Source organism: Haliotis cracherodii, unplaced genomic scaffold (genome assembly GCF_022045235.1).
Source record: "Haliotis cracherodii isolate W230 unplaced genomic scaffold, xgHalCrac1.p SCAF_2, whole genome shotgun sequence".
Classification (NCBI taxonomy): Eukaryota; Metazoa; Mollusca; class Gastropoda; order Lepetellida; family Haliotidae; genus Haliotis; species Haliotis cracherodii.
In genome coordinates this window covers 60,260,448-60,273,644 of record NW_027266275.1, presented here as the reverse complement: position 1 = coordinate 60,273,644, position 13,197 = coordinate 60,260,448, and the positions used below count along the sequence as shown (strand labels likewise).

The window sequence follows — 13,197 nt, the reverse complement described above, 5'->3', positions numbered from 1 at the left end:
CCCATTCAGTTATCAACCAATCTGTAAAAAGTAGTCTGCTTGTATCATGTGTATAGGCCTAATTATGTTTTGGTTTATCATGTTTGTGGAAACATAAAAGCAAAAATAATTGCTTGGTTAGCCAATAAAATGCCCTGGAATAACTTGTAATTTATTTATTGATAAAGTAAACCCAAACTGTTTATGTCATGTACATAGACGAGTACAATTTTATGCAGTGTTCACACCAGTATTTACATTTAATACTTCACAATTAGGATATTAGGATATGATTAAACCTGCCAACACACCCTAGTAATATGCAGTCACTGATAGGACATGTGGTGTCAACTGGATAGGGGGGGGCACGGGTGGCCCAGTTGTCTAAGGCGCCACGATTTGCTGTGCAGAGATGCGTCCCTTGGGAGCGCCAGAAACCTATGATTGTGGGTTCGAATCCCGGTTCGCCCTGATTATGTTTCTAGGTTTGTCAGCACCATACCTGTGCTCGTGGGTTTCACGGAAGTGGTAAACGTCCGAGACCTGCATCACTTCGGGCTTTACTCCCATATTAAGCTGACACGCGGTGATATAACTGGAATACTGTTAAAAGCGGCGTAAAAAAAGTCCCTTTCCCACTCTTGCTGATCTAGGCTGGAATTTCCAGGCTCGATCGTAGCGCCACCAATGTCCATTACGAGTTATGGCCCTTCTATGTACCATCTATTGACCAATCAGATTCCATATCTCATATCACTTGCATTTGCTTCAAACAAAATGACGGTGCCCAGTCAAAACGATCTGATCGATAATCAAGGTATATATTGTAATAAAAGAGGTGTTACCCCACGAAGTGCATCAAATCATGTGAACACCTCGGTTAAATGCATGAAAGAATTTGCAAAATATCTGTCGACCCCCAGTTGGCAGTACACATGCTTTGCAAATCCTGCAGTCGACCAAAATCTGCATGTTGAAATCCATGTTGTTTATGAACTGGATGTCTAATTTGGTACGCGATTTTGATTGTATTATGCATCGACTTGTAACTTCATAATTGCAGCCTAGTTCGGCAAGGGTGGAAACTGGAATTTTATAGTCAGTTTCAATTAACTCCCTTGCCTGGGGAAGATGCCATTCATAGGCTTCATGGAGAATTATGTTTTGCATACTTATCTAGTCACGATGGTCAATGTTAATAGAATTTTAGATTTACAATGTTTACATCCTATTCTATTCAAGTTGCTTTATTTTGGGATTCAATGAAATGCATCAACCAAGTCCGCCAGCCTGATACCTGATCCCGTTTGTCACCTTTCACGACAAGCAGAGTCGCCTCTTATGGCAAGCATGAGTTGTTGAAGATTTTTTCATGGCTCATTTGCACAAGTATTACCATTTGAATGTTCTGATTCCAGCAAGCGGTGGATGAGAGTTTTGACAGTATGAGCACCATCTCTGTGGACGAGGCTCGGGTGGACATGTCGGGGCAGTTGGTGTTCCGCTGGTTCAGGGAACTGTTCACTGGAACGGCTCCTGTTGTGTCCAGACAGGCTAACGTACTCCATGTGCTGGGCAGTGTGACGGTCAGTTCATTAGTCTTTGTCAGTACAAGTTCCATGAGTAGCATTGATTAAAGAATTGATGCTGGCACACCTGACATGCATTTGTGGTTAATGTACAAGTTCTTCCCAAGAACTTAGTCCAGGACCCACTTGCTAAAAGCGATCTTAGCGCTAAGATGATCGTAACTCCCATACTTCAGCATAGGCTTACAATAGTCTTAGTTAGGATCACTTTGTGCAAGTGGGGCCAGAAGTTGTCATGATTTGCTATCACCCCATACAATGACATTCAGACATGTAATAACACATGTGGTCCACCTGACCCGAGGGGCCATGGGTTGATGTAATCTCTCTGTTAGTTTATCATATGTTACTACAATAAAGTAACATAGAGGGTTCATCAACCCGTGTCACCCGAGGTGGACAACAAATTTATCTTACCACACATCGAATTTATCACAGGGTTATCTTTATGTCTTATGCATGCATACCAGTCAACAAATCAGAACTGAAGTACACAGTTTAGTCCTATTATTATAATATTTGGTTATAAAAAAAAATTCATTGTTTATCTGGACTAATGCAATATATTTTATTACCAGGGTAATTATATTCAAAATTTCATTCAAATTTCATATTTTTCTTGACCAAGTTTGTTATACCTGTGTATTCATGTGAATTCTCTGAAGGGATATGATGTGTTTTTTTGACTGCACGTATTAATACTCACTAAATCTTTTTTTACACTATGAATAATAATCAACTTCTATTCTAATATTTTTTTTAAAACTCTGAAACGTGCAACGTAGATCATGTTAGGTAGGCAGAGCATGTATACTGTTTTGTTGGTCATCTACCACCTACGACTCCACCTCGGTTAAAAGCTCATCAATTATTTGGTCCCTGAAGGTCGCGATAAAGCGAGGGATCACTGTACCACAGTTTGGCATTTATCAACTTTTTTCATTTCACAAATTTATGGAAAAGAAGCAAATGACAGAAAACAAATTCTCCCCCCCCCCCCTAACTTATATCATGGTACAGGTGACTTGTATTTCACAGATAACAGGACCAATAAAGAGGGAGAGGCATTAATGCTTAGTGTAACATTATTGCATGGAATGCAATGTTGATATTCATTGTTAAAATACTTCTGAATTTAGGAAAATAAGAACTTAAAAAAAAATCCCAATTTAAACAAAGTATCGATTTTGTTTTCTTTGTTTTCCCCATTTTGACAGCCAAGGGCAATTAATTAGGAATACTTGGTAAATCCCTGATTCAGTAAGAAATTCTTGTAACAATCTCCTGTATTCCTAATTGAATGTTTCTATTCCAGTCTCTGTGCTGTGTAGACAAGAAGGGTATCTTGTCCTGGCCAAACCCTTCAGCTGAGAAAATATTTTTCTTCACGCCTGGACACCGCAAGAAGGTGTCCCGCACGAGTGACATTGCCGTGATCGCGCAGACTCCCCTGACAGACACTGTATTCAGTGACATCCCCGAGGAAGAGGCCATCAAGAAGAAGAAAGATTCTGGCCGGAGGTCGAGCCACTCTTCAGGTAATCATGATGGTATGAACATTTTCATTCTTCACCACTGTTAGCTGTTGGCACTCTTACAGATCTTGTGGACAGCACATCAATGGTGTTTGCTGGTTTTGAATACAATGTGAGATCTTGCTGATTGTGTGTCATAATGTTACTTTGTGTTTGCCTAGTGGAGAATCTATCTGTGAAACAAATTTACTCACTCCCTGAAAGTATTTCATATTCCGTTGGGTTACAAAGCAAATTTTATCATGTTTATCTGTTTGAAAATTGTTTTGGTGTTACCATGGTTACTGATGACATGATAACTATGAAAGTACAATATAAGCTTCCTTATGCCATGTACAAATATTAAGATGTCATTATCTGGAAGTGTTAGAAATCGCCGCTTGTCCTGTTTGTCCTCCTATTGAAAGTTTTAGGGAGTCTTGCCACTCCTCTCGCAGCGCCTGGCCCAGTTTGTCTAACGTAGCGTATGGCCCTTGGCGTCAGCGTATACGACTCCCGATCATGTCCCAGACATGCTGTATGACAGTAGGGTCAGGACTCATGCCCTTAACCCCAACTCACTCACTCACTCACTCAAGGCTGCCCATTGCATTCTGGTGATGTTTAGCTGCTGGAGGTAGTCAGTTATGATGCATGCACAGTGAGCATGAGCATTATCATCGTGAAATACTAAACTTGGCTCAGCATGGTGTGCAATTGGCAGAACGTTGTCGCGCTGGTTCTGTCCAGTGATGCTTCCATGGATAATGTATATGCCTCCTGAAACTCACTTATAGTTATATATGTGAACAGTGATATGGATGGAATAGACTCTTTAAAGCCCCATCTGCAGTAGTAACTACCGCACTCTAATGGGCGGAGCTTATACGAGTGATCTGACAGGTCAATATGATGTCATGATAACACACACATTTCATTGGTTAATACGTAAACGGATGACGGGGCGACATGATATGTGAACACCCACCCACGTGCCAACAAGGAAGTAAGTTTGTGCAATGTTACACTCGCGATTAACGGCAATAAATATTCATCAAACTATTCCACGACTTCTCAACAAACACGTACGTCTTTGGTTTCAAAACCTTCCTGCTATTTCGTCTTCGGTGATGGCTCACATCCTCATAAAATGTCACTGTGGAATGTCCACGATCTATGTTTTCATTCCAGTCTAACACACACAAATTCGTCCTGCGCTTGTATTCTCTGGACGAGAACGAAATACGTTCGTCGTGATAAATAAGAGCAGTGTTATTAAAACATTCAACATAATGTGTGTCACGGCACCAAACATAATCCTGTGGTGAACGATATATTTGGAGTTTGTCAGCATATTTATAGCGCAACCGTAAATAAGCTCCGCCCACTGTGATTGATGCAGACGCCAAACAAGATCGAATCGATTTTTTATGATAAAACTACAGAAAATGTATTGACTGATATCTAGATATGGAATCATTTATGGTATCCAGGGTTTGTCATTTAAGTTGATACGAAGTTTGACGGTCAATGGTGATCTTGTTTGCGTACGGTTTTCTAAAAGCTTCTCACGACTTTCGGTTGTGTTTACATTGTCAGTCATTGTTCGAAACTGAACACCACCACCTTGCGGGCTATTTATAGTCAGGGTGTGGCTTTAGTGTGTTCTTGGAAACTGTTGCAGCTGACTACCTTGAGTCTGAAATTATTTTGCTGGGAGACTTTAATGCTAGAATGAAAGATTACTTTGATTACATACCCAGTGATAATATTAGGTATGCTGTTGACAATTTGGATAATTTTTCGAATGATAATTTTAATATTCCCAGATCAACAAAAGATATCAAAACTCCTAACAAATATGGTTCAAAGCTGGCAGATCTCTGTTGTACTTAGGGCATACACATTCAATGGCAAGCTCTTCAGTGATACTGCTGGGCCCACCTGCACAAAACCATCTTAGTACTAAGATTATCGTAAGTCAATGTTAAAGTATGTGAGCTACAATCATCTTAGCACTAAGATTGTTTTGCGCAGGTGGGCCCTGGTCAGTTTGCTTGTGTTACTCACAATGTGTAGTGGATTACATTATTGCTAGTCCTGGGCTGTTGACTCTCTTTACTGATTCTGGGATTCATCGTGGAGAATCTACTCATTTCCCATTGTTCTGTTCTATTCACGTAAGCAAAAAACATTACCTAAGACATTGTATTGAGAAACACACTGAATGTGATTATAACTCTCTGATAAGATTTTGCGACCCATGAAGATCTGGGGTAGAGTTAGTGGTAGGACAATACACAGATGGATCGGTGGATCACGATTTTTTACTTCTCGATACAAGTATCTATCACAGTCGCACACTAAGTAAAAAATATCGATTCTGACCTTAAATGTTTGCTTTAATAACTGTTTCACTAAACACTAATCAGTAGTGCATGTTTATAGTGAAAACATAAATATTTTCATTTGTTGTGCCATACTTGACACTGCCAACTGTAAATCATCAGTGTGCCAGGTATTTGTCCATCCTGTCCATGAAAAGAATGGCTTACGCACCTCAGATAAGAGCACATGCAAGTATCGTGATACATATTGGATTGTGAGCAACCCATGCTTGCTGTACAAGGCGACTATGCTTGTCGTAAGAGGCGACTAAAGGGATCGGGTGGCCAGACTCACTGACTTGGTTGATGCATGTTATCATATCCCAATTGTTTTGGTCGATTCTCACAATGTCAATCACTGGATTGTCTTGTCCAGACTATTATTTAAACACCGCCTTCATGTAGCTGGAATATTGCTCAGTGCGGTTTTAAACAACAAACAAACAAACAATCTTATGAGTTTGCACAATTTAAAGAATAATAAATCTCCTGGGCCTAACAGTATTTCAAATGAGTTTATGAAATCAACAGGACATTGTATTGCACCTATTTTAAAAGAATCCTTCACACTGCAGTTTTTCCTGAGGAGTGGGGAAAGAACATACTGTATCCCATGTTTAAGGGAGGTAATAAGGATGACCCAGAAAATTACAGGGGAAATCTCTCATTGACACTTGATGTAAGATATTGACTCCTGGTGTGACAATAACAGTATCTTGAGTGAAACACAAGCAGGTTTTGTACCAGGATATTCACCATATACTAAATACTTACTCTTCAAGTAACTGTGCACAAATACATTTCAAAGACAAAGGGTAGATTTTACTGCATCTTTATTGACTTTTCGAAGGCTTTCGACATAGTAAACCACATCATTGTTTTTAGTCAAGTGTGAATAAATGGAACTTTCTAATAGCATCGATGTGTTCGAATGAAGGATGGTCTTTCTTATTATTTCAGCTGTAATGTCGGCACCCATCAGGGATGTATTTTGAGCCAAAAACTTTTTATTAATTTTTTAAATGAACCCACAATGATGTTGGATAAAAATGGTGGTCAGGCCATATTTATTATTAGTGAGATACCACATCTGTTTGCATTATTATATGCAGACGATGTATTGTCTGTTGTGTGAAGTGCTTTATGGTTGCAAAAGAAAATAAATGTTCTTGAAAATTTCTGGGTATCCGCTGGAATGAAAGTAAATTTAAACAAACTAAAATTATTGTGTTTGAGGAGGTGGAATATTGAAAACATATAAAAAATGTTATTTCAAAAAATTGTGAATTGTTATAAATATTTAGGTCCAGTTTTCACCCCCAAGTTGTGGAGTAAGACCTTCAGTAGTCGAACAGTTCAACCAAACAAATAAAACTACTATCAAAAGGAAAATGGATACCTATCATTTCAAGATGCCTTTAAAATATTGGACAGTGTTCCGATCTTGTGTTTCGGATCTGAAATTTGGGGAACATCTTACAACAAATTAAATGTCAAAATATGCTTCTGTAAACGGTATCTTCATCTCTCTAAGAATACACCTCATAATATGGTACTTGTGGAGTTTGGCAGACCCCCTCTATCTATAGATAGTCTATCTATATGACAAGAGAAGCAACATATTGGTGCGGACTTCCTCATCTTGACTCTCACAGATTACCATGTCAAGCCTTCTTTATTCTGAAATCACTCGATGAGGTGGGAAGAGGGACATGGGCCATCAATTAAAAATGTTTTGTTCATCTTAGGTTTTTGGCTCGTCTAGTTACAAGAAATCGGCGATATACCCGGTAACATTATTCCGAAATGAATATCAGTAAAGACTTTCAGATAACCTTTATTAAAACTGGCATTCTTCAATGGAATTATCTTTGAAATGTAATCACTATGTTCAATACAAATATGTTGAACACTGAACGTTATTTAACAAATGACATTCCACATTACATTAAGATAATTATTTCAAAGTTTAAATGAAATAATTTCCGTTTAAATGTTGCACTTGCAAGACACCATTACACTCTCCATCATTAATGGTTTTGCTATTTCTGTTTGTTCAAAAACTATAAATATATTGAAGATGAATACCATGTGATGTTTATGTGGGAACGATATTCCACCATAAGAAGAAAGTATCTCCCGCCATTGATACTACAGCTTCTACAATGGCACATAAGATATGGTACGTGTTTTAACGTACAATAAAACACTGCAGGGAGAATAAATCATGCAGTGTATTATTGTACAAAAAGCGACGTCCACAAATTGTTTATTTCTTATTTGAGATATCAACATTATGTACAGCCTCTGTAAAGATGTTACTAAAATGTTCAAGCTCTAATAATATTTACCCGTATTTTAATAAAAATGATGAATCGCTCAATAGAATCTGACCTCGGCAATGTCGGACAAGTTCATTCTATGCACAGATGGGTATTTCCCGCATATTCTCACAATCCTCCCATTAGTTACTTGTACCTTATCTCCAAATAACGATTGTCATATCTTTCCTGCTTTTGGATTCGATCGTTCGGCTATTACGACGTCATTAAGTCGTGAGCGCATGTTTGAATCTCCAGAAGTGACATCATGATAGAACAATGTTTTATCATGGAATGAACCATGCTTTGTTCTTCATTGTTCTTTGCGATTTATTATGTAGCTATCTTATATTACTTAAAAAGGCTTAGAAAACCCTCAGACATTTTGTCAAATGAACATTGTCAAGGGGTATAACTCTTTTCATCATCACAAGTGTGGTGTCCTTGCACAAATGATAATACATATATACAGTAAACAGCGTTTATAACGAAAACGCTTATAAGGAAATGACCGATATAACAAAACTTATTTTTTAGTCCCGGGCATTTGTTGTATATATGCTTATAACAAACTACGGTTATTACAAACTAAAATTTTTATTCCCTTTGAGTTTGTTATACCTGTGAGTATACTGTATATTTTCAAAACGTACATATTGTGTGGCATATTCCCTGTCTCAAAGGAGACCCATGGAAGAAAACATCTTTGTTCTGTTTCGTCTTTTAATGTGTTAATTATCCCCAGTGCCTTAAACTTTACAGTAGGACTAATGACTGACAGGTTATAAATAGTTTGGTGTGATTTTGTGACTGTGTGTGATTGTGAGTGTGACTGATTGTTTGTGTGATTGAGTGTGTGTGTGTGATTGTGTGTGTGTGTGTGACTGTGACTGTGTGATTGAGTGTGTGTGTGCGACTGTGTGATTGAGTGTGTGTGAGACGTGATTGGTGTGTGATTTTGTGTGGGTGTGATTGGTGTGTGTGTGTGTGTGTATGAATGATTGGTGTGTGTGTGATTGTGTGACTGTGACTGTGTGATTGAGTGTGTATGTGCAACTGTGATTGAGTGTGTGTGAGATGTGATTGGTGTGTGATTTTGTGTGGGTGTGATTGGTGTGTGTGTGTGTGTATGTATGAATGATTGGTGTGTGTGTGTGTGTGTGTGTGTGTGTGTGTGTGTGTGTGTGTGTGTGTGTGTGTGTGTGTGTGATTGTGTGTGTGTGTGACTGACTGTTTCATTGAGTGTGCGACTGTGATAGAGTGTGTGTGTGTGATTGGTGTGTGTGTGATTGGTGTGATTGGTGTGTGTGTGTGTGTGTGTGTGTGTGTGTGTGTGTGTGTGTGTGTGTGTGTGTGTGTGTGTGTGTGTGTGTGTGTGTGGTGTGTGTGGGTGTGATTGGTGTGTGGGTGTGGGTGTGTGGGTGTGATTGGTGTGTGGGTGTGGGTGTGGGTGTGATAACCATATTAACACCTTGTACAGCTTGAAATGTTTGTTGTTCTCTGTCATGTATCAGGTATTGCTTCATCTTTATTACAGCATCACAAAATATCAGTTGCCACAATGTCATTTGATTTATGATTCTCTAAGAATGATGCATTCAGGCAGTTTGCTTTTTCAATGCTCAGGCGGAAATGTGGACATAAACGTTTTCCCTGCTTTTCAGTGCAAGGAGTTCAGAATCACATTGAAGTGTTGGATCTCACTCATGATGCAAAGGTAGGAGTCTTTCTTTATTCTTACTGGAATTTGTGTGGTATTATATCCATTTTCCTGCACCCACACAGTTATTAATTCAATCAGGATAAATTCATCATGTTCCTGACCTAGAACATGTAGAATACTCAATTATTTCACAAGATTTTGAGGATAGCTGTATACATGCATGCATGCAGTTGAATTATTTTGTCATCACGTCCTATCTGCCTATGAAGATCTAATCAAGCATTATACCTTTTAATTAGGATCCAATTACCTTGTCACAACTTATTTTTAATTGTGTTAGTCCTTACCCTGACTGTACATCTGGCTTCACTACCTGTGTGCTATTTGCTATTCTTACTGTACGTCTGGCTTCAGCCAATGATCTTAGACTAACATCGAGTCCCAGAAATGAACATATCTTACAGAAAAAAAAAACAGTTGTTGAATTATCTTGATAAAAATATAATAAAAAGGAGCCAAGTCTTAGAGAATCTTCAGTTTCAGATACTGCAGTAATCTAGACTTGCCAAACAGTATAGACATGCATGGGCTGTATTGGATGTATTTGTTTCAGGGTCTGTATGACAGACTACCAATGATCTGTATGGTTCTTGTTATATGCTACCTGTTGCTGTTACTGTTAATCGGCTGCTTATCACAACATATCAAGTCATATACCTCTCTTCACTTGGTTGTTGTCACTCTATCCTGATAATGGTGTAAACATCTACATCAAAACGTTGCTATTATACAATAAACCAAAAGTAGTTATCCATAAACTTTTTCGTTTTCTTTATCAGTTCTAAGATAATGGAATATATTTTTTTGAAGAGGACGTTTCCTGTCAGGGATTAATTCTTTGTCCCCTTAATGTATTTCACCATGTTCGCAATGCAGAAATAGTCTTACGTGTGTAATGTATACATATGCCTCTGAATGAGTTAAATAGGGGAAAATGGTTTTAATCTTGTACCGTATTCGCCATATTAAGCACTCCGCTTCAATAAGCACCCAACATTTAAATGTTGTGTACCCCTCTGACATATGTAAATTGGCACAGCTCCTATTGCCGAAAACTGTGAACACACACTGCCATTTAGAAAGTGGTCAAATGTAACAAATGTTATATTTAGGATAACACCTTCTGAGTAAAGTACAGATTCTCGTACTTTTTTGTGTGCTGGTGATTAGATGCCACACTCTGGCAGTGTGGGTTCGAATCCCAGTATGGGACTCAACCCCCCAAAGTCTGATTTTTTAACTGACCTTTTCACTGACTTTTTCACTGACTTTTTCCCACTCAATCTTCTACAATCTCCTTTGAAGATCCGTGTGAGAATTGGTCTTAGCCAACCAAAGTGATTTTCTAAGTGACGAGGGTGCTTATTGTGGCAAATATGGTAGTAGTTACAGTATTGCATATGCATGAAGTGACTTTGTGTCTCCCTCACAGTGATTGTTTTGTAGTCCGACCATTATCTACAAGGTTACTGCAGGTTGGTAGTGCCTGGATGAAACATGTCTTGGATGGCCCTAAAAAGCAATAAATCAGTGAATCGGCATATTTTATATTTATGGTTTATTTATAAACATATAAAATAAAGATTAGAAAATATGCATTTCTTTATCACTTATAGTATACTGACAGTATTATGATAGTGGTTTCTACTAACTGCAGACGGAAACTGCTCAGTCCTAACTGTAGATCATGTCCGGTCAAAATATAAGAATGTCCGGACAGAAAAATTTAAATGTCTGGTAAGCAATATTTTAAACCGGACATTTGAGATTCCCAATCGGACATGTCCGGCGCATATGACCGTTTCCAAACCCCTGGTTTCTAGTAAAATCATTGTGATTTAGTTATTAAAATGACACACTGAGGATGACCGTCGAGGATGATGATGGTATCGTGGTCAGGGTTGTTTGCAGACGGTCAGGTAGCCTGGTGGTTAAAGAGTTTGATCGTCACGGCGAAGACCCAGGTTCGATTCCCGACATGGGTACAATGTGTGAAGCCCATTTCTGGTGTCCCCCACCATGATATTGCTGAAATATTGCTAAAAGCGGCGTAAAACCGTACTCACTCACTCATTCAGGGTTGTTTGATGCTTTACACCAGGTACATATATTTGTATGTTCGTGGTTTTTAAATATGAATCTACTGTAGCTGCAGGAGTTACAGTGTTGGAAATTAAGCATGAAAGTCAAAGGGTCCTTGTTCTATCCGTAAATTCACCGCCTCTGTGGGCTTGCAGCATGGTATATCAGTGTGCTAGCACTATAAAATCGTGATTAGTCTGGACTTGTACAAGCACGCACACACAAGCGATATATGATTACAAAAATCTTGAACCGGACGTTAAACCCAATTTTAACCCCTCCTATCCCTTGATTCAAATAGTGCTTCAAGGCCCCAATACATGTATATATTAAGAATAAAACAAATAATAAACCGTTTGAAAATGGTGGACTATTCATTTAATAACAAATACAAGTGCCAGTTTGTTGAATTCTTGTAGATGAGTTTTTGTGGTATTACCTAGGGCTGTTACGATTCACTCGTGTATTTCGGTGAATCGAACCGTATCCATTCATGAATTGAATTCGTTATTCATGACCAATAGAATCGAATATTTATGAATACGCAGTCATGTTCATTTACATACCCTGTATCTAAAAATATCCATAAGAACATATTATATGCATAGATTTTTGAAAGACAACACTCTTATAATATTTAATTTGACAGTATTGTGGTCACTGGTCATTGTCATTTGAGTAGATACTAGCACCTGGATAAGTGCAGTATATAAATGTATAATTTGTTAATAATTAACAAACCATGTCAAATAAGTTGTGTTGCTTTTGTTTCACCGAATATAACAAATAATACATCCACTGCTGACTTGTTATTGTATTCGTGAATTAATATTCGCATTCGTTACCCTATATTCGTGATACAAATTATATTCGCCTCAAAGTGTATTCGTTGCAGCCCTAGTATTACCAGATTATGTTACACATTTAGATATAGATCTAATTATTGTGAAGCAGTACCAATGTTATGTTTTGGATTAGGTAATGTGGCAAAAAGGTTTCAAATGTATTTCAAATTTTGCACATGTAAGCCCTGCCACCAGACATTTTTTGGTTGGGTAGCCTAGTGGTTAAAGTGGTTAAAGTGTTCACTTTTCACGCCGAAGACCCGTGTCGATTCCCGACATGGGTACAATGTGTGAAGCCAATTTCAGGTGTCCCCCTTCGTGATATTGGTGGAATATTGTAAAACCATACTCACTCACCCTTTCACTAATATTTTTTAGAAGTTTCTTTTTCAAGTGGAAAAATTCGTTAATTAACTGGAATCTCAATTCTCAGAAGTGTGATATTTTTAAGGTAAAACAATACTTTCAATAGTGAATAGTAATGCTCTTACTTCAATATTTGACAGGATCTTATCAAGTCTCATTTTCCCAAAGAATATTTTCACAAGTTTGGAATGAGATAAAACTTGGAACTTTTCTCACCACAGAATTATCATAAGTGTATTAAATGATGCTTGGAATTTCTATTTAAAAAAAAAAGTATTAAAATGTAGATGAAAATAATCTGAAGTAAAACCTTCCCAAACCAGGCCCTCAGATTTCTCTTTCCACCGTTAGTGTTCCCCACCACAAACAGGAAATAAAAAGTTAAGATTGA

At 38.0% G+C, this 13,197-nt stretch overlaps 1 protein-coding gene across 1 annotated transcript in view; it reads left to right on the top strand.

Annotated features, from left to right (window-relative positions):
- The window catches only part of LOC139469336 (transmembrane protein 94-like), a 70,460-nt gene that overhangs the window by 13,193 nt on the left and 44,070 nt on the right, over positions 1-13,197 (top strand). The window contains exons 9-11 of the mRNA XM_071251477.1: positions 1,398-1,565; positions 2,884-3,106; positions 9,455-9,507. Coding sequence (XP_071107578.1) covers positions 1,398-1,565; positions 2,884-3,106; positions 9,455-9,507 — 444 coding nt within the window. The remainder of the gene's footprint in view (positions 1-1,397; positions 1,566-2,883; positions 3,107-9,454; positions 9,508-13,197) is intronic.